At 45.3% G+C, this 21878-nt stretch overlaps 1 protein-coding gene across 1 annotated transcript in view; it reads right to left on the bottom strand.

Annotated features, from left to right (window-relative positions):
* top3a (DNA topoisomerase III alpha) overlaps positions 1 to 19956 on the bottom strand; it is a 37296-nt gene extending 17340 nt beyond the window's left edge. Inside the window, exons 1-6 of the mRNA XM_078240370.1 lie at positions 19740 to 19956; positions 4920 to 4979; positions 2412 to 2485; positions 1992 to 2067; positions 1555 to 1663; positions 235 to 378 (exon numbers count right to left, since the gene is read on the bottom strand). Coding sequence (XP_078096496.1) covers positions 235 to 378; positions 1555 to 1663; positions 1992 to 2067; positions 2412 to 2485; positions 4920 to 4979; positions 19740 to 19877 — 601 coding nt within the window. The 5' untranslated portion in view covers positions 19878 to 19956. The remainder of the gene's footprint in view (positions 1 to 234; positions 379 to 1554; positions 1664 to 1991; positions 2068 to 2411; positions 2486 to 4919; positions 4980 to 19739) is intronic.
* Between the last annotated feature and the right edge of the window lie 1922 nt (positions 19957 to 21878).

Genomic DNA, 21878 nt, shown 5'->3' with positions numbered 1-21878 from the left:
TGATGGTATTCTTGATTGATCGCGGGTTCAAAGCTAACTCCAGAGGCAAGTGCATAATATTCAGAGTTTACTGATTCCCTCTACCTGTCCATTAACAGGGGAGTTCTCCAGATTTCCAGACCACAATTCAACATTTAACATCACCAAAACAAATAAAGTGGAACGCGTCAGAGCCACTGCAAGTTATTTTCACATGGAAAGCACAGAAAAAACAAATGCCCTTGGACACCTTACCTATCCTAAGGTCCAACTCCTGTCTTACATCAACAGCATCGCTGACTTTCTGATCAGGTTCCACCAGATTCTCACAGGCTTGTCTGATGGAGTGAGGTGTAATCTCAGAAAATCGTGCTCGCAGCACCTGTAGATTGGGCTTCACTGCCAAGGTAGAATGACTATCATTAACAAACATGCAGCAAAGTCTTCCTGCAAGCTCTTCCAAAAGAACGAACAATATAAACGCAAAATTACAAACAGCACAGCTTCACCCAATTCCAATCCTTCCTGTCTGCCAACATCTCCCTGCACAGGTCAGATGGCTGTCTTCTCCACACCTCAAGAGACACTCAAATTGTAATACTACCCTTGGTAACATCGACAAGCTGACTGTGCACTGAGGGTCACATTTCATTGTGATTTGTGTCCCTCAGGTCGATACCAAGTAATGCTGCTCTCACTGGACAATAGTGAGGCTACTAGAACTTGGCCAAGTGCCTCCTCTTCATAAACTGCATTTATGAACTGACATGTTTAATACACATGCTGACTTCACCAATTATTTTCCAAATAAAATGCAGAGACAGTTAGCATAAAACAGATGACAGAACTTTATAGTACAGTCCTATCATTAATACCAACACTATTGAGCTTCTAGCCATAAATATAACTGGCATGTTCTCCTGCTTGATATGTGCTGGTCAGTTCAGGGTAGGATTAGCAGAGGTCTGAAAGCTGTCTGGTTCTAGGCATTGCCTAACCTGTAGAGACCCTAACGGTGGTGGGCAACCTGCAGCCCGAGATTCACAAGACATTTTGTTGACCATTGCCCACGTGCAGAGTTGCCACATTCCGCTGATCTCTATTGCATGTTTGTCCCTAGGGGTACGACTGAAATTATGCACATGTACAGGAAGGACAAGTGAAGTGAGGTGCATGCTGACTGCACATAACATTGACAGTGAGCCATGTGCTCCCGAAGTGTTAATATTGGTTTTATTTTTACCATTTGAAGTTGATGATAGTTTTCATAAATAAATGATTAAGCATTTTCTATAACTCATTATGAAATATTCAGTGTGCATTAAACGTATTTAATATTATTCACGGGATCAGGGCTAGCGAACAAGCCTGATTTCAATCTTGCAGCCCACTGAGACTCACTAGCCTAGGTTACCCATCACTGCCCTTAGAGGAGGTTGAGCGAAATAATAAATCCTTTCTTCCAACTATTGGACAAAATCAACAGAAATTTCTGTGAAATCCTTAAATTATTACAGAATCGGACATGCACACTTCATGCTACTAGGATCCAACAAAGCGTGCCATCACACAAACCTGCTTTACACACATGAATGATTTCAAATCCGATGTTCTCCCCTTCGCGATCACAGTCAGTCCAAAGGATCAAGGCCTGACATTTCCTCACCTCTCGCTCCAGGGTTCTCTATAAACGAATAAAAGCCAAGAATCAGCTGCAATTATTATGTTCTCTGTTAAACTCCTGATCAAACAGCATCACCTTTTCATGCAAAGATTCATTATTTGAAATCTACACAAACTGATGAATTTATCTGATCATCAAGGTGATAACACTGGGGAAGAGCACTTTTAATCTCTCAAAAACACTTCTAGAGCCAGTGCAGCACATGTTAGATATAGTGTAAAGCTCTCTGTCCCATCAAACACTCACACAGCAGGTACACAATGGATTAGATATACAGCAAAGCACATGTGCAGCATGTGATCCTGAACCATTTATATAATTACTGCACCTTAATATTCACATAGTTCTCTGGACAGTACTTCTCCACTTCAGCATTAAAGAGAGTCACAGGGTTACAGCTGTGCCTAGATATTGAATAAAAAAGCTTCAATGAGCAAAATCCAGACTTAGCACACATTATTCTCATTAAGTGATCTTGTTGAATTCTGAAATTTGTTGTTTGCTTAAAACGAGAACAGGATCATTTTTATATTCTTCTGACACCGCAGAGTGAACAAAATTAGAATATGATTTTTGCTTCACACGCATGGCATATAGTTTACAGTTCATCCCTGTACATCTGATTAGTGGGCTATGATAACAGGCTGCACCATCGACCCAATCCTGAGATCAATTCCCCCCTACCCGCTGACTCAGATCTGTTTACGAGATGAATCTCAACATGGCTTCATATTTAAATAAAACTTACCATTTCTGAAAAGGTGATTTGAACTCTAACTCAAGGAGGTGACCTGAGACAGAGGTCATCACTATAGCAACATTCTGTAAGTATGGTGGCGAGAAAGGGAAAAAAAATGAGTGATATCAAATAAACATTACTTGCACCAACATAAACATCACATTACATCCATTTTTAGATTTTAATCCCCACACCCTTGCACACAAAGAAAGAAAAATGTATTTTCACTCACTTCCAGATAAAAGATTTTCTCCATTTATCTTTTCTTTAACATCAATTTTAAACTGAGCTGTAGCAGGATCTGATAACAGTGGATGGTGTCTGCTGCCCTCTACCAGTGGGTGAAGGTTTTGATTCTGGCTTTGTGTAGCACATTGTAAAAGTGCACTGAACCCTTCCTACTGGTCATTCCTCCTAAGACTTTGTTTTAAAATCATTCCACTTGCAACTCAGAAAATTCTAGCACAACTTTACCCTCAAGCCTTGCTTGCCTTTACCCCCATATGCCTTGCTTGCCTTGATTCCCATGCCTTGATTCCCATGCCTTGCTTGCCTTGATTCCCATGCCTTGCTTGCATTCCAAGAGGCCAACCCTAATTTTCTTAAGACTATGAAATACTGGAGAGGACAGTTGGTGATCCAACATTTATTAATCAAAACAACCTGCTTTTTATTTTTAACGGTATACAACGGTCAGAAACTTGAGATTGCGGGTGGTCTTCCTACTGTCCAGAATCACATCTCCATCTCAAAAATTACTGCACTTAGAGGAAAGCAACACAATGGTGCACACATGAATCGTATATTGTGCTCAATTGTGTGCATGTGGTGGGCATTAACTGGAGATTCACTTATGCCCTGAAACTGACAAAACAGCTGAACTCAAGGTGAGATGCGAGTGACTGACCTTGACAGCAAGGCAACATTTGACTGAGTGTGACATCAAGGAGCTTTCGCAAAACTGGAGTCAATTGGAATCAGGGGGAAAACTGCTCTGGTTGGAGTCATACTAAGCAGAAAGTAAGATAGTTGTGGAGGTTAATCATCTCAGTTCCAGGACATCACCGAGTTCCTCGGAGTAATAATGTCCTAGGCCCAACCATCTTCACCACCTTCATTACCGACAGCCCTTCCATCATAAGGTCAGAAGTGGGGATGTTCGCTGGTGCTGCTGAACATTGTTTAATGTTCAGCAGCACCAGCGACTCCTCAGATACTGAAGCAGTCCATGTCCAAATGCAGCAAGACCTGGACAATATCCATACTTGGGCTAACAAGTGGTAAGTAATATTCACACCACTGGGTAAGATGCTCTGTCAGAGAGTTGGTGCAGACTTGATGGACCTGCAGTGTAGGGGTTCTATGGTATAAAAGTGCCAGGCAATGACCATCTCCAACAAAAGAGAATCTAACCATCACCCCTCCCATTGCGGAGTCCCACACTATCAACATCCTGGGGTTACCACTGACCAGAACTAAACCAGGTTAGCCAGATAAATACTGTGGCTACAAGACCAGGTAAGAGGCTGGGAATCCTGCAGTAACTCACCTCTTGACTCTCCAAAGCCTGTCCACATTCTACAAGACACAAGTCAGGAGTGTGATGGAATACTCTCCAATTGACTGAATGAGTACAGCTCCAACAACACTCAAGAACCATCCAGGACAGAACAACCTCCTTGTTGGCACACCATTCACAAACATTCACTCCCTCCACCATTGATGCACAGTAACAGTAGTGTGTACCGTCTACAAGATGCACTGCAACAACTCACCAAGGCTCCTTCGACTGCACCTTCCAAATCTATAACCTTTACTACCTAGAAGGACAAGGGCAGTAGATGCATAGGAACTCCACCACCTCAAAGTTCCTGTCCAAGACACCCACCATCCTAACTTGGAAATATTCCTTCACTGCCGCTGGGTCAAAATCCTGCAGCTCCTGCCCTGATAACTTTGTGGGTGACCATCACATGGACTGCAGCGGTTCAAGAAGGCAACTCACCACCACCTTTGAGAGTAATTAGGGATGGGTAATAAATGCAGGCTTAGCCAGTGACAGCTACACCCAAGACTGAATTTTAAAAATTTGGGTGAAAGATTAATGCTTGTAATGTGTAATTCTGTAAATAAGTGTTTGTAAGTGTAAAGATTGGCTCAAGGTCTATCCATCACTAACTAGCTTTCAACAGCACAACGTATTAGACACTCAACACACATGGCCAGTTAAAAGTACCTATCCTAGCTCTACCATCAAGAGTAGCTTAGGAAGAGGGAAGCAAAAATAGTCGGAGTAATTCACCATATGTGCACCACCACCACCATCTCTCTCTTGCTCTCTCTTTCATCCCCTCACCATGCCAAGTAACCTTAGTGCCAGATCATATGACCCTCTGGATGAGGCTTGTGAGTAGTTACTGAGACGCTACCACTCACAACAGATGTCACAGTAAGAAAAGAGATGAACAAAAGAAAACTCAGGAAGAGTTTGAAGAGCTTATGAATCTGAAGACATACCTGACCGAATAGGTGATAATCATATTCATAGATCTTGTTGAATTTTGAAAGTCCTTCTCTCTGGTTGAAGCAAAAACAGGAACATTATTGAGAAACAGTATTTGGAAATTAAACAAAATATCAAAACACATGTCGCGGCTTCCCAATTCAAGTCAGAGCATGACCTGGGCTGCCACTAGCTCTCCAGACTAAAAGCCCAGGTGCCGTCATATCGCTCTGTTTACTGATCTTTATCAGAAAAGCAGTAGTAATCAAGATGCATGAGAAAAAAAAATCCAGGAATTACGCTCCTGATTGCTATCAAATGAAAGTGCCAGAAATAATGCATCTGTGTGGTTATCAGGTGAAGACATATTTGGCTCAGCTGTAATGATCCCAATGGTTGAAATGCCTGTTTACATTCACAGCCTGGACACAATCAGGAGTGCGCAAAGGTATCCAGCATTGTTCAGTCCCTAATCCAGCTCAAATCACTGGACCAGATTTTCTTCCATTAGTACTGACCAGAAGAATTGCTCAGCTGTAACCCAAATTCCTGCCGTTTTAAATTAGTTGCTTGCTCTTTGAGCTCTCTTATGGACATCTGATCCTCCCTGCACCTAGTTGATTCAATCCACCCAGGCCCAGAAACATCTGCCACATATTTGAAGTAGAGGAGAGATAAAGAAAATAAACTGAAGATGTAAAACCATTGATGATTTCATTCGGTGGGCAAGAATTATCTCCAGAATTCTGTAGAACTGAGGGAGAGAGGGTCTTTAAATGTCGACATAAAAAGTCACTGTACTAAGACATCTTTAAATAATGTGTTTGTATCTACACACAGACAATATTCAAGCATACGCTTTATGATAGATTTTGGCAATTAGTATAACTGAACTACATCACGTACAATAACTCTATAGTGTGATGAATGTGAATAAGGCCCTGCTCTATTGTTCAAAGCAACCATAAACAGATTAGCCAACTGTGCAAAATCCCTGAGGTAATACACTGACATACCAAACTCCTATATCAGTGGCACTTCAGCCATTTTAGCTGACTTAAAATACATACAGCGAAACCAGCAGGATGAACATAGTTCTGCAAATTCAGGGAAGAACAAAGAACAAAGAACAATACAGCACAGGAATAGGCCCTTCGGCCCTCCAAGCCCGCGCCGCTCCCTGGTCCAAACTAGACCATTCTTTTGTATCCCTCCATTCCCACTCCGTTCATATGGCTGTCTAAATAAGTCTTAAATGTTCCCAGTGTGTCCGCCTCCACCACCTTGCCTGGCAGCGCATTCCAGGCCCCCACCACCCTCTGTGTAAAATATGTCCGTCTGATATCTGTGTTAAACCTCCCCCCCTTCACCTTGAACCTATGACCCCTCGTGAACGTCACCACCGACCTGGGGAAAAGCTTCCCACCATTCACCCTATCCATGCCTTTCATAATTTTATACACCTCTATTAAGTCTCCCCTCATCCTCCGTCTTTCCAGGGAGAACAACCCCAGTTTACCCAATCTCTCCTCATAACTAAGCCCCTCCATACCAGGTAACATCCTGGTAAACCTCCTCTGTACTCTCTCCAAAGCCTCCACGTCCTTCTGGTAGTGTGGCGTCCAGAACTGGACGCAGTATTCCAGATGCGGCCGAACCAACGTTCTATACATCTGCAACATCAGACCCCAACTTTTATACTCTATGCCCCGTCCTATAAAGGCAAGCATGCCATATGCCTTCTTCACCACCTTCTCCACCTGTGACGTCACTTTCAAGGATCTGTGGACTTGCACACCCAGGAGCCTCTGCCTATCTACACCCTTTATGGTTCTGCCATTTATCATATAGCTCCTCCCTACATTATTTCTACCAAAATGCATCACTTCGCATTTATCAGGATTGAACTCCATCTGCCATTTCTTTGCCCAAATTTCCAGCCTATCTATATCCTTCTGTAGCTTCTGACAATGCTCCTCACTATCTGCAAGTCCTGCCAATTTTGTGTCGTCCGCAAACTGAGCGATCACCCCAGTTACACCTTCTTCCAGATCATTTATACAAATCACAAACAGCAGAGGTTCCAATACAGAGCCCTGCGGAACACCACTAGTCACAGGCCTCCAGCTGGAAAAAGACCCTTCCACTACCACCCTCTGTCTTCTGTGACCAAGCCAGTTCTCCACCCATCTAGCCACCTCCCCCTTTATCCCATGAGATCCAACCTTTTTCACCAGCCTACCATGAGGGACTTTGTCAAACGCTTTACTAAAGTCCATATAGACGACATCCACGGCCCTTCCCTCGTCAACCAATCTATCAAAAAGTAAACCGATCTGCCAAGCAATTATTACTTCAAAACCAGCGGAAGGGACTGAGGGGGAAAACAAAGAGGTATAAATTTCTGCTTCCAGGGCAAAAAGAATTTGTAATGGTAGTCGGTCAAGAATAGATGTGAAGTCAATCAGTGGGAGATCATCCCACTGATTTGGAGGGCAATGGATACGAGAGGGGTAGGGCGAATGGAAGAACAAAGACTGGATACACCAGGGTGGTGACTGGGAATATTCAGATTCAGAAGGTAGCTATAATCATATATGGAATGGTTACAGCGAGGAGACAACTATTTGGACCATGAGTATGGACTCATGCTTGCTCCATGCGAGAGCAACACCCACAACCATATCCTTTCTCCATAACCCTGCAAATTTCCCCTCATCAAATGCTCATCCAATTCACTTCTGAAACCCAAAGAGCAAATCTCCCTCCATCACATTTTCAGGCAATGCATTCCAGGTCCAAACCATGCATTGTGTTTAACCTCATTGCACCAGTACTTCACTTGTCATTCCCCTCATATCGGCATCCTCTAGTTCTTGACCCTTCAGTTTCTCTCCATCTACTCTGTCTAGATTCCTCGCAATTTTGAGCAGTTCTATAAAATCTCTCTCAGCTTATCCATGTAACTGAAGTTGCTCATTCCTGGAATTATTTTCATAGATCTTTTCTGCCCCCTCTCTAAAGCCTTCACATCCTTCCTGAGGTCTGGTGTTTAGAATTGGAGACAATATTCCAGTGGAGGCCAAACCAGTGTCTTATAAAGGTTGACCATAACCTACTTGATTTTGCACCCTATGACTCTATTTTGTGCATATATACATTCAGGTCACTCTTCCGGCACCAGCTTCAGAATTGCACTCTGCATTCTGCCTTTCCTCATCCTTCCTACCACTGTACCATTCACACTTTGCTGCATCAAGTTTTATCTGCTACATGTCTGCCTATTCCACCAGTCTATATCCTGATGAAGTCTATCACTATTCTCTTCCACAGTAGTTCCAAGCTTTGTGTCATCTGCTAATTTCGAAGCGGTGTCCTGTATATCCAAGTCTAGGCTATTAATATCAGCAACCTTAGTGTATGGCTCCTGGGGAACCCCCCAAATACCTTCCTCCAGCCTGAAAGACAACTGTTCAACACTACTCTCAGTCTCCTGTCATTCAAACAACTTCACACCCATGTTATCATTCTACGGGCTTTAACTTGCTGATAAGCCTGTAATGAGGCACTTTATCAAACGCCTTTTGAAAGTCCATGCACGTGACATGGACCACATTACTCTTATCTACCCTCTCCATTACCTCAAAAAACTCAGTCAAGTTAGTTAAAAATAATTTGTCATGAACAAATGCACATTGGCTTTCCTTAATTAGCCCACACTTGACCAAGTGACTGTAAATGCTGTCACAGATTATCATTCCTCAAGTTAAACAGATTGGCTTATAGTTGCTAGGTTTACGCTTACATCCTTTTGCAATTCACCAGTCCTCTGGTACCAATGTCTCAAGGGAATGAGGAAATTATGGCCCATGTCTTCATAATTTCCTCCCTTACTTCCATCAATATCTTCATATGCATCCCATCTTGTTCTGGTGACTTATCAATGTTAAGCACAGCATCCTTTCTAAGAGCTCCCTCTTATCAATACTTTCAGTGTTTCAATGACCTCCTCTTTCACTGTGACTTCAGTTGTGTCTTCTTCTTTGGCAAAGACAACTACAAAGTACTAATTTAGCACAGATTCCCTTTTTTCCTACATTACTACTTCAACTATACCTCAAAAGGTACTTCATTGGCTGTAAAGTGCTTTAAGCCATCGGAGGTCATGAAAAGTGTTAAATAAACGCAATTCTTTTTTTTTGCTTTCTGGGCCCCAAACCTCCTCTCAACACCACTTAAGTATTTATACGCTGAGAACAAACTTTTGGATTCCTTTTTATGTCAGCTGTCTGTCTCTTCTCATACTTTTTGAATATTTTAAGGCAGAGATAGTTAGATTCTTGAATAATGAGATTAAAAGGTTATTGGGTGCAGGCAGGAATGTGGGGTTGAGTTTACAATCAGATCAGCTATGACCTCATTGAATGACAGGCCGATCAGACTCGAGGGGCCAAGTGACCTTCTCCTGCTCCTAATTCTTATGTTCATATCTTTTGATTCCAACTTACATACCCAGATGTTTTCACCCCACTGAAATTGGCCCTCTTCTAATTAAGTATTTTTACTTTACATTGCTTGTTGTCCTTTTCTATACTGATCTAAATCTTTTGAATTATGATAATTGTTCCCCTCCGGATACTTTGATCCACTCCATTCCTTAAAACCAGATCCAACAATACCTCCTTCCTTGTTAGGCCAGAAACATACTAATATTCTCCTCAATCAATGCTGCCACCAATTCTCCTTTCTTTCCTAAAGATTTTCAATCCAATATTTAGTATCCAGTTTTGCCCATCCCTAAACCAGATCTCCGTTATCCATGAGGTGAAAGTGACTGCCCTTGACATCAAGGGAGCATTTAACCAAGTATGGCATCAAGGAGTCTGAGCACAACTGAAGTCAATGGGAATCAGAGGGAAAACTCTCTCTCTCCGCTAGTTGGAATCATACCTTGCGCAAAGAAATATGGTTGCGGTGGTTAAACGTCAATCATCTCAGCTCCAGGACATCACTGCAGGACTTCTTCAGACTGGTGTCCTAGGTTAAACCATCTTCAGCTGCTTCACCAATGACCCCCCCCTTCCATCATAACGTCAGAAGTGGGGATGTTTGCAGATGACTGCACAACGTTCACCACCAATCGTGACTCCTCAGATACTGAAAGAGTTTATGTCGAAATGCAGCAAGACCTAGAAAATATCCTGGCCTGGGCTGATAAGTGGCAAGTAATATTCACGCCACACAAGTGCCATCTCCAACAAGAGAGGATCTAACCATCACCCCTTGACATTCAATGAGATTACCATTGCTGAATCCCCCATTGTCAACATCCTGCAGGTTACCATTGACCAGAAACTGAACTGGACTAACCACATAAATACTGCAGCTACCAAAGCAAGTCAAAGGGTGGGGATCCTGTGGAGTGTAACTCACCTCCTGACTCCCTAAAGTCTGTCCACCATCTGCAAAGCACAAGTCAGACTGCAATGGAATACTGGACGGCAGGGTAGCACAGTGGTTAGCACTGCTGCTTCACAGCGCCAGGGACCTGGGTTCGATCTCCAGTTTGGGTCTGTGTGGAATTTGCACGTTCTCCCTGTGTCTGCATGGGTTTCCTCCCACATTCTGAAAGACGTGTTGGTTAGGTGCGTTGACCCGAGCAGGTGCCGGATTGTGGCAGCTAGGGAAATTTCACAGTAACTTCATTGCAACGTTAATGTAAGCCTTACTTGTGACTAATATATAAACTTTACTATACAATCCATACTCTGCACCTGAATGAGTGCGGCTCAAACATCACTCAAGAAGCTCAACATCATCCAGGACAAAGCATCAAACTTGATTGCTACCCCCTTCCACACACGTTAAATCCCTCCATCACTGGCAATCAGTGGAAGCCATGTGTACCACCTACAAGATGTGCTGCAGGAATTCATCAACGTTCCTCACACAGCACCTGCCAAACCCAGTTCCACTACCATCTAGAAAGTCAAGAACAGCAGATGTCTGGGGAAAACTACCATCTGGAGGTCCCTCAAGTCATCCTGACTTAGAAATATAATTGCCATTCCTTCACTGTCACTGGGTCAAAGTCCTGGAATCCATCCACCCACCGCCTCACCCCACCACTACCACCTTCTGAAGGGCAACGAGTGTTGGGTAATAAATGCTGACCTAGCCAGTGATGCTCACATTCCACAAAATGAATTTTTAAAATATTTCCATGTGGTTATCTGGGCACATAATTCACCAACCTCATCACACTTCATGCATTCACATACACACACAACTTACAACTTTAATGCATTCCCACTTACTGACTCCACCTATCTATAAGACTCAAATGTTGTCTCTTTGGACAGTTTGGATTAGTCAGTTTAAGGGATGTATTTGTCAGTAGGTGGTGCCTGGTAAACAGAGGAATGTGTGGTACATGCAGGACTGGAGAATGTGATGCATATGCAGGTGCCAACAGTTGGTGGCAGCAACAGCAGAAGAATGAGGGGCTGGTGAACAAAAACAGTGAGAAATAAGTCGAACAAAGTTACCCTGGCTGGAGAGAGGATTTCCATGAGAGATTGATGGGGGGGGGATAGAGATCATAGAATCATGAAATCATAGAAACCCTACAGTGCAGAAGGAGGCCATTCGGCCCATCGAGTCTGCACCGACCACAATCCCACCCAGGCCCTACCCCCACATATTTACCCACTAATTCCTCTAACCTACGCATCCCACGATTCTAAGGGGCAATTTTTAACCTGGCCAATCAACCTAACCTGCACATCTTTGGATGTGGGAAGAAACCGGAGCACCCGGAGGAAACCCACGCAGACACAAGGAGAATGTGCAAACTCCACACAGGCAGTGACCCGAGCTGGGAATCGAACCCGGGACCCTGGAGCTGTGAAGCAGCAGTGCTAACCACTGTGCTACCGTGCCGCCCCGATGGCATGGGACAAGCATAGGAATGGCATGAATGGCATTTCTAATGCACTTTTCACAACTAACAGGCATCTAAATGCACCTTACAACTAATGAAGTACGTTTGAATTGTAGTCACTTCTGTAATACCAGAAACACAGCAGCCAAGTAGCACATAACAACTTCCCACCAACAGCAATGTGGTAATGACCAGATAATCCGTCTTGTCATAGGGATGATGTGGAGATGCTGGCGTTGGACTGGGGTAAACACAGTAAGAAGTTTAACAACACCAGGTTAAAGTCCAACAGGTTTATTTGGTAGCAAAAGCCACACAAGCTTTCGGAGCTCCAAGCCCCTTCTTCAGGTGAGTGGGAATTCTGTTCACAAACAGGGCATATAAAGACACAGACTCAATTTACATGAATAATGGTTGGAATGTGAATACTTACAACTAATCAAGTCTTTAAGATACAAACAACGTGAGTGGAGAGAGCATCAAGACAGGTTAAAAAGATGTGTATTGTCTCCAGACAAGACAGCCAGTCACTGGAGACAATGCACATCATCATTGGCTATCCTCTCATTCTTCTAAATTCCAGGCAGTATAGGCTTAAACTGCTCAATCTCTCTTTGTAAGCCAACCCCTCATCTCTGGAATCAATCGTATGAACCTCCTCTGAACTGCCTCCAATGCAACTACATCCCTCAAGTAAAGAGAGCAAAGCTGCACACAATATTCTAAATGGGGTCTCTCTAATTCATTGCGCAGAAGCAGCAACACTCCATTACTTTTATATTCTATTCCTTTAGCCAATATTCCATTTGCCTTCCTTGCTACCTGCTGTACCTGCATACTAGTTTTCTGCAATTCATGCACGAAGACATCCAGTTCCCTCTGCACTGAAGCATTCTGAAGTTTCTCTGCATTTAGATAATAATTTGCTATTGTATTTTTCCTACCAAAATGGATAACCTCACACTTATCCACTTTAAACTCCATCTGCCAAATTTTGCCCCATTCATTTAACTTCTCCACATCCATTTGTAAATTTCTTATTTCATTATTGCAATTCACTATCCCCATGTCATCTGCAAATTTGGCTATAGTGCATTCTATTCCTGTATCAAAGTGATTAACATAGACTGTAAGGAGTTGGGGCCCGAGGACCAAACCCTGTGGCATCCCCCTAGTTACATCTTGCCAACCCGATAAAGATCCATTTATCCCAACTCTGTGCTTTCTGTTGGTTAGCACAGTAAGAAGTCTCAACACCAGGTTAAATTGGCAGCACAAACTTTTGGAGCACTGCCCCTTCATGAGTGGGAGTTGTGTTCACAAATAGGGCATATATAGACACAAACTCAATTTACAATTGTACGTTGTAATACTTAATATAACATACAATTCAAAAACTATTATTTGTGCTAAAATGAAGATTTGCTACATCTGAATGAGTAAGTTTTAGAAATGCTAAAATAAATAACATACACAAGAATTGCTAAACTGCTGCAGATGCATCTGTCCATGACAGTATTGGTAAGCGTGACCACCGCACAGTCCTTGTGGAGACCAAGTCCCACCTTCACACTGAGAATAACTCCCACCGTGTTGTGTGGCACAATGACCGTGCTAAATGGGACAGACTTTGAACCGATTTGGCAACTCAAGACTGGGCATCCATGAGGCGCTGTGGGCCATCAACAACAGTGGAATTGTACTCCAGCACAAGCTGCTAACTCATGGCCCAATATATCCCCCACTCAACCATTACCATCAAGCCTGGTTCAATGGAGAGCGCAGGAGGGCATGCCAGGAGCAGCACCAGGCATGCCTAAAAATGAGGTGTCAACCTGGTGAAGCTACCAAACAGGATTACTTGCATGCCAAACAGCAAAAACAGCAAGTGATAGACAGAGCTAAGCGATCCCACAATCAACTGGAGGAGGAGGTTCCACAAATATTCCCATCCTCAATGATACCGAGGATCCCAGCACATCAGTGCAAAAGATAAGGCTGAAGTATTCGCAGCAATCTTCAGCCAGAAGTGCCGAGTGGATAATCCATCTTGGTGTCCTCCAGTGGGCCCCAGCATCTCAAATGCCAGTCTTCAGCCAATTTGATTCACTCCACAGGACATCAAGAAACCACTGGAGGCACTGGATGCTGCAAAGGCAATGGGCCCTGATAACATTCCAGCATAGTACTGAAGCTTTGTGCTTCAGAACTTGCCGCTCCCCTAGCCAAGCTCTTCCAGTACAGTTACAACACTGGCATCTATCCAACAATGTGGAAAATTGCCCAGGTATGTTCTGTACACAAAAAGCAGGACAAATCCAACACGGCCAATTACCGCCCAGTCTACTCTCGATCATCAGTAAAGTAATGAAAGGGGTAATCGACAGTGCTATCAAGCAGGACCTGCTCAACAATAACCTGCTCAGTGACACCCAATTTGGGTTTCGCCAGGGTCACTCAGCTCCTGACCTCATTACAGCCTTGGTTCAAACATGCTGAATTCCAGAGGTGAGGTGAGTGACAGTCCTTGACATCAAGGCCGCATTCGAGTGTGGCATCAAGGAGCTTTGGCAAAACTTGAATCAATGAGCATCAGGGGGCAAACACTCTGCTGGTTGAAGTCATACCTGATGCACAGGAAAATAGTTGTGGTTGTGGAGGGTCAATCATTTCAGCTCCAGGACATCTCTGCAGGAGTCCCTCAGGGTAGTGTCCTAGGCCCAACTGTCTTTAGCTGCTTCATCAATGACCCTCCCTCCATCATAAGGAAGGAAATGGGGATATTCACTAATGAATGCGCAATGTTCAGCACCAATCGCAACTCCTCAGATACTGAAGTAGTCCACGTTCAAATGTACAAGATCTGGACAATATCCAGGCTTGGGCTGGCAAGTAACACACAAATGCCAGGCAATCACCAATAAGAGACACTCTAACCAACACCCCTTGACATTCAATGGCATTACCATCATTGAATCCCCCACTATCAACACCCTTGGGGTTACCATTGGCCAGAAACTCAACTGGACTCACCACATAAACACAGTGGCTACAAGAGCAGGTCAGAGACTAGGAATACTGCGGCGTGTAACTCACCTCCTGACTCCGCCATCTACAAGGCACAAGTCAGGAGTGCAATGGAATACTCCCCACTTGCCTGCATGGGTGCAGCTCCAACAACACTCAAGAAGCTTGACACCATCCAGGACAAAGCAACCCACTTGATTGGCATTATATCCACATACATCCACTCCCTCCACCACTGATGCTCAGGAGCAGCAGTATGTATTATCTACATGATGCACTGCAGTAATTCACCAAAGATCCTTAGACAGCATCTTCCAAATCCATGACCGCTTCCTTCTCGAAGGACAAGGGCAGCAGATACATGGGAACACCACCACCTGCAAGTTCCCCTCCAAGCCATTCATCATCCTGACTTGGAAATATATTGCCGTTCCTTCACAGTTGCTGGGTCAAAATCCTGGAATTCACTCCCTAATGGCATTGTGCGTCAAGATGTGGAGATGCCGGCGTTGGACTGGGGTAAACACAGTAAGAAGTCTCACAACACCAGGTTAAAGTCCAGCAGGTTTATTTGGTAGCAAATACCATAAGCTTTCGGAGCGCTACTCCTTCGTCAGATGGAGTGGAAATGTGCTCTCAAACAGGGCACAGACACAAAATCAAGTTACAGAATACTGATTAGAATGCGAATCCCTAAAGCCAGCCAGGTCTTAAAGGTACAGACAATGTGGGTGGAGGGAACATTAAACACAGGTTAAAGAGATGTGTATTGTCTCCAGACAGAACACCTAGTGAGATTCTGCAAGCCCAGGAAGCAAGCTGTGGGGGTTACTGATAATGTGACATAAATCCAACATCCCGGTTTAGGCCGTCCTCATGTGTGCGGAACTTGGCTATCAGTTTCTGCTCAGCGACTCTGCGCTGTCGTGTGTCGTGAAGGTCGCCTTGGAGAACGCTTACCTGAAGATCCAAGGCTGAACGCCCGTGACTGCTGAAGTGCTCCCCCACAGGAAGAGAACAGTCTTGCCTGGTGATTGTTGAGCGGTGTTCATTGTCAACTTATCGGACTACACACTTCAGCCAGATGAAATCGAAGTTCTCAGCCGAGGGCTCAACTTTTGCCCCACTACCAAAATAGACCCCATCAGTCTCGCAGCGGACACAGAGGAATTCATCAGGCGAATGAAGCTGCGGGAGTTCTTCCACAAACCCCAAGAGGCCAACAGCGAACACAATGAGACAGCCAATGAACCGGAACAGCAGACAGAGAGATCCGCAGAGCAACCGAAGAGGAAAGAGTCGAATTGGACTCCTCCGGAAGGCCGCTGCCCTCGACTTGACATGTATGCCCAAGCCATCAGGAGGTGCGTCAACACCAAATTCATCAGCCGCACTCACGACAGCACCGAACATCACCCAAGCACAACGCAACGCCATCCACGCTCTCAGACCAACCGCAACATTGTCATCAAACCAGCAGACAAAGGAGGGGCCATCGTCATACTGAACAGAACGGATTACTGCAAAGAAGTGTACCGACAACTGAACAACGAGGAACACTGCAGACAGTTACCCACAGATCCGACCAAAGAACACACCCGTCAACTCAACACTCCGGATCAAAGGTTTTGATCAGACCTTCAAAACACCCTCCGTGCTCTCATCCCACGCACTCCACGCGTTGGAGATCTCTACTGCCTCCCAAAGATACACAAGGCAAACACACCCGGCCGTCCCATCGTTTCAGGCAATGGAACCCTGTGCAAGAACCTCTCCGGCTATGGCGAGGGCATCTTGAAACCCATTATACAAAGAACCCCCAGCTTTTGTCACGACACTACGGACTTCCTACAGAAACTCAGCGCACATGGAGCAGTTGAACCAGGAGCACTCCTCATCACAATGGATGTCTCAGCACTCTACACCAGCATCCCCCACAATGATGGCATTGCTGCAACGGCCTCAGTACTCAATGCCGTCAACTGCCAGTTTCCAGATGCAATTTTACAACTCATCCGCTTCATCCTGGACCACAATGTCTTCACCTTCAACAACCAGTTCTTCATCCAGACACACGGAACAGCCATGGGGACCAAATTCGCACCTCAATATGCCAACATCTTCATGCACAGGTTCGAACAAGACTTCTTCACCGCACAGGACCTTCAACCGATGCTATACACTAGATACATCAATGATATTTTCTTCCTTTGGAGTCATGGTGAGCAGTCACTGAAACAACTATATGATGACATCAACAAGTTCCATCCCACCATCAGACTCACCATGGACTACTCTCCGGAATCGGTTGCATTCTTGGACACACGCATCTCCATTAAGGACGGTCACCTCAGCACCTCACTGTACCGCAAGCCCACGGATAACCTCACGATGCTCCACTTCTCCAGCTTCCACCCTAAACACGTTAAAGAAGCCATCCCCTACGGACAAGCCCTCCGAATACACAGGATCTGCTCAGATGAGGAGGATCACAACAGACACCTCCAGACGCTGAAAGATGCCCTCATAAGAACAGGATATGGCGTTCGACTCATCGATCAACAGTTCCGACGCGCCACAGCGAAAAACCGCACCGACCTCCTCAGAAGACAAACACGGGACACGGTGGACAGAGTACCCTTCGTCGTCCAGTACTTCCCCGGAGCGGAGAAGCTACGGCATCTCCTCCGGAGCCTTCAACATGTCATTGATGAAGACGAACATCTTGCCAAGGCCATCCCCACACCCCCACTTCTTGCCTTCAAACAACCACGCAACCTCAAACAGACCATTGTCCGCAGCAAACTACCCAGCCTTCAGGAGAACAGTGACCACGACACCACACAACCCTGCCACAGCAACCTCTGCAAGACGTGCCAGATCATTGACACGGATGCCATCATCTCACGTGAGAACACCATCTACCAGGTACACGGTACCTAGTCTTGCAACTCGGCCAACATTGTCTACCTGATACGCTGCAGGAAAGGATGTCCCGAGGCATGGTACATTGGGGAAACCATGCAGACGCTACGACAACGGATGAATGAACACCGCTCAACAATCACCAGGCAAGACTGTTCTCTTCCTGTGGGGGAGCACTTCAGCAGTCACGGGCGTTCAGCCTTGGATCTTCAGGTAAGCATTCTCCAAGGCGGCCTTCATGACACACGACAGCGCAGAGTCGCTGAGCAGAAACTGATAGCCAAGTTCCGCACACATGAGGACGGTCTAAACCGGGATGTTGGATTTATGTCACATTATCAGTAACCCCCACAGCTTGCCTCCTGGGCTTGCAGAATCTCACTAGCTGTTCTGTCTGGAGACAATATACACATCTCTTTAACCTGTGTTTAATGCTCCCTCCACCCACATTGTCTGTACCTTTAAGACCTGGCTGGCTTTAGGGATTCGCATTCTAATCAGTATTCTGTAACTTGATTTTGTGTCTGTGCCCTGTTTGAGAGCACATTTCCACTCCATCTGACGAAGGAACAGCGCTCCGAAATGGCATTTGCTACCAAATAAACCTGTTGGACTTTAACCTGGTGTTGTGAGACTTCTTATTGTGGGTCAACACAGTAAGAAGTCTCACAACACCAGGTTAAAGTCCAACAGGTTTACTTGGCAGCACAAGCTTTCGGAGTCTCGTTCCTTCATCAGGTGAGTGAGGACTTGTGTTCACAAACAGGGCATATACAGACACAAACTCAATTTACAAGATAATGGTTGGAATGCGAGTCTTTACAGGTAATCAACTCTTAAAAGGTACAGACAATGTGAGTGGAGAGGGGGCCAAGCGCAAGTTAATGAGGTGTGTATTGTCTCCAGCCAGGACAATGCAGGAAAGGATGTCCTGAAGTATGGTACATTGGGGAGACCATGCAGACGCTACGACAACAGATGAATGAACACCGCTCGACAATCACCAGGCAGGAGTGTTCCCTTCCAGTCGGGGAACACATCAGCAGCCACGGGCATTCAGCCTCTGATCTTTGAGAAAGTGTTCTCCAATGCGGCCTTCATGACACACGACAACGCAAAATCGCTGAGCAGAAACTGATAGCCAAGTTCCACACACATGAGGCCTCAACTGGGATCATGTCACACTATCTGTAACCCCCACAACTTGCCCGGCCTTGCAAAATCTCACTAAACCGTCCTGGCTGGAGACAATACACATCTCTTTAACTTGTGCTTGGCCCTCTTGCCACTCACGTTGTCTGTACCTTTAAGACTTGATTACTTGTAAAGACTCGCATTCCAACCATCGTCTTGTAAATTGAGTTTGTGTCCATAATGTGCCCTGTTTGTGAACACAACTCCTCACCCAACTGAAGGAGGAGTGGGTCACTCCGAAAGCTTGTGCTACCAAATAAACTTGTTGGACTTTAACCTGGTGTTGCGAGACTTCTTACTGTGTTTACCCCAGTCCAACGCCGGCATCCCCACATCATAATAAATGCTGGCCAGCCAGTGATGCCCATGTCCCACGAATGAATTTTAAAAAAACAGTCCACATCCTCCAAAGTTTCCACAATCTAACTCTAATGGACAACACCACATAAACTTAGACTCAAAGAAAAAGCAGGTGGAACAAGGGATGAGTTTGGTAGTTAGGAAGCGGTTTTCTTCTAATGACTGATGCTGAAATTATAATACAGTAAGAAGTTTAACAACACCAGGTTAAAGTCCAACAGGTTTATTTGGTAGCAGGCTTTTGCTACCAAATAAACCTGTTGGACTTTAACCTGGTGTTGTTAAACTTCTTACTGTGTTTACCCCAGTCCAACGCCGGCATCTCCACATCGAAATTATAATAGGCAGAGTCCATTACTTGGAAAGTAATGTTTATTCCCCTTACCCTCCGGAAACGGCCGCCCGACATGATCTCCGCGATGCTTTTGGCCGCGTCATTCTTCTCGGCCACAAACAAAACTTGGCGGGCCTGTAGCCGCCGGCCCATCGCGCTGCTCATCGCCCGGCTCAACACCGGTATCATCCCGCGCTTGAGTCAGGCCCAGCCACGGCCTCGGGCCTAGTTACCATGGCGCCGCTCTCCAAACTCGCGCGCGCCACTGAGCGCCAACGTCAGGCATGCGCAGACCCTGGGCAGTCGCCTGCCAACCAAAGGAACCCGCCCACCTGTCAATCATCATGATTGACATCCGCTCACCTGCAGTTTCCATCTGGGTTGCTTTATGCACAGGCCACTCTAAATCAGCGCACTCCGAAAGTGAATTTGCAGCTCGTGTCACACAAACAAAATAGAAATGAAAAGGTGAAACAGGAAAAAGGTGCCGATATTCGCAATCCGCGTGCTTCCCAAGCGGAAATCCTGGATGAAGAGGGATACACACAGGAAGGAGTCTAACAACACCAGGTGAAAGTCCAACAGGTTTATTTGGTAGCAAACGCCACTAGCTTTCGGAGCGTTGCTCCTTCGTCAGGTGAGTGGGAGATCTGCTCACAAATAGCAAACAGGGCATATAAAGACACAAACTCAATTTACAGAATAATAAATAATGATTGGAATGCAAGTCTTTACGGCTAATCAAGTCTTAAAGGTACAGACAATGTGAGTGTAGAGAGCATCAAGCACAGGTTAAAGAGATGTGTATTGTCTCCAGACAGGACAGCCAGTGAGATTTTGCAAGTCCAGGCAAGTTGTAGGGGTTACAGATAGTGTGACATGAACCCAAGATCCCGGTTGAGGCCGTCCTCATGTGTGCGGTTGTGTGGTGCCGTGGTTACACACAACCCTGCCACAGCAACCGCTGCAAGACGTGCCGGATCTTCGACACGGATGCCATCATCTCACATGAGAACACCATCCACCAGGTACACGGTACATACTCTTGCAACTCGGCCAACGTTGTCTACCTGATACACTGCAGGAAAGGATGTCCCGAGGCATGGTACATTGGGGAAACCATGCAGATGCTACGACAACGGATGAATGAACACCGCTCGACAATCACCAGGCAAGACTGTTCTCTTCCTGTTGGGGAGCACTTCAGCGGTCATGGGCATTCGGCCTCTGATCTTCGTGTAAGCGTTCTCCAAGGCGGCCTTCACGACACACGACAGCGCAGAGTCGCTGAGCAGAGACTGATAGCCAGGTTCCGCACACATGAGGACGGCCTCAACCGGGTCTTGGGTTCATGTCACACTATCTGTAACCCCCACAACTTGTCTGGACTTGCAAAATCTCACTGGCTGTCCTGTCTGGAGACAATACACATCTCTTTAACCTGTGCTTGATGCTCTCTCCACTCACATTGTCTGTACCTTTAAGACTTGATTAGCTGTAAAGACTTGCATTCCAATCATTATTCATTATTCTGTAAATTGAGTTTGTGTCTTTATATGCCCTGTTTGCTGTTTGTGAGCAGATCTCCCACTCACCTGAGGAAGGAGCAGCGCTCCGAAAGCTAGTGACGTTTGCTACCAAATGAACCTGTTGGACTTTAACCCGGTGTTGTTAGACTCCTTGCTGTGTTTACCCCCAGTCCGACGCCGGCATCTCCACATCATGAACAGGGATAGTCATGATGTGGAGATGCTGGCATTGGACTGGGGTAAGCACAGTGAGAAGTCTCACAACACCAGGTTAAAGTCCAAAAGGTTTATTTGATAGCAAAAGCCACTAGCTTTCGGAGCGCTGCTCCTTCGTCAGGTAAGTGGGAGTTCTGTTCACAAACAGGGCATATAAAGACACAAACTCAATTTACAAAATAATGGTTGGAATGCGAGTCTTTACAGGTAATCAAGTCTTAAAGGTACAGATAATGTGAGTGGAGAGAGCATTAAGCACAGGTTAAAGAGATGTGTATTGTCTCCAGGCAGGACAGTTCATGAGATTTTGCTGGGAACACATACCAACCGACTCAAAAACAGCTTCTTCCCTGCTGCCATCAGATTTTTTAATGGACCTACCTCGCATTAAGTTGATCTTTCTCTGCACCCTAGCTGTGACTGTAACACTACATTCTGCACTCTC

The sequence above is a fragment of the Mustelus asterias genome, chromosome 23, assembly GCF_964213995.1.
Source record: "Mustelus asterias chromosome 23, sMusAst1.hap1.1, whole genome shotgun sequence".
Taxonomy (NCBI): domain Eukaryota; kingdom Metazoa; phylum Chordata; class Chondrichthyes; order Carcharhiniformes; family Triakidae; genus Mustelus; species Mustelus asterias.
The sequence above is the reverse complement of the archived record's forward strand: the minus strand, read 5'-3'. Positions and strand labels throughout refer to the sequence as shown.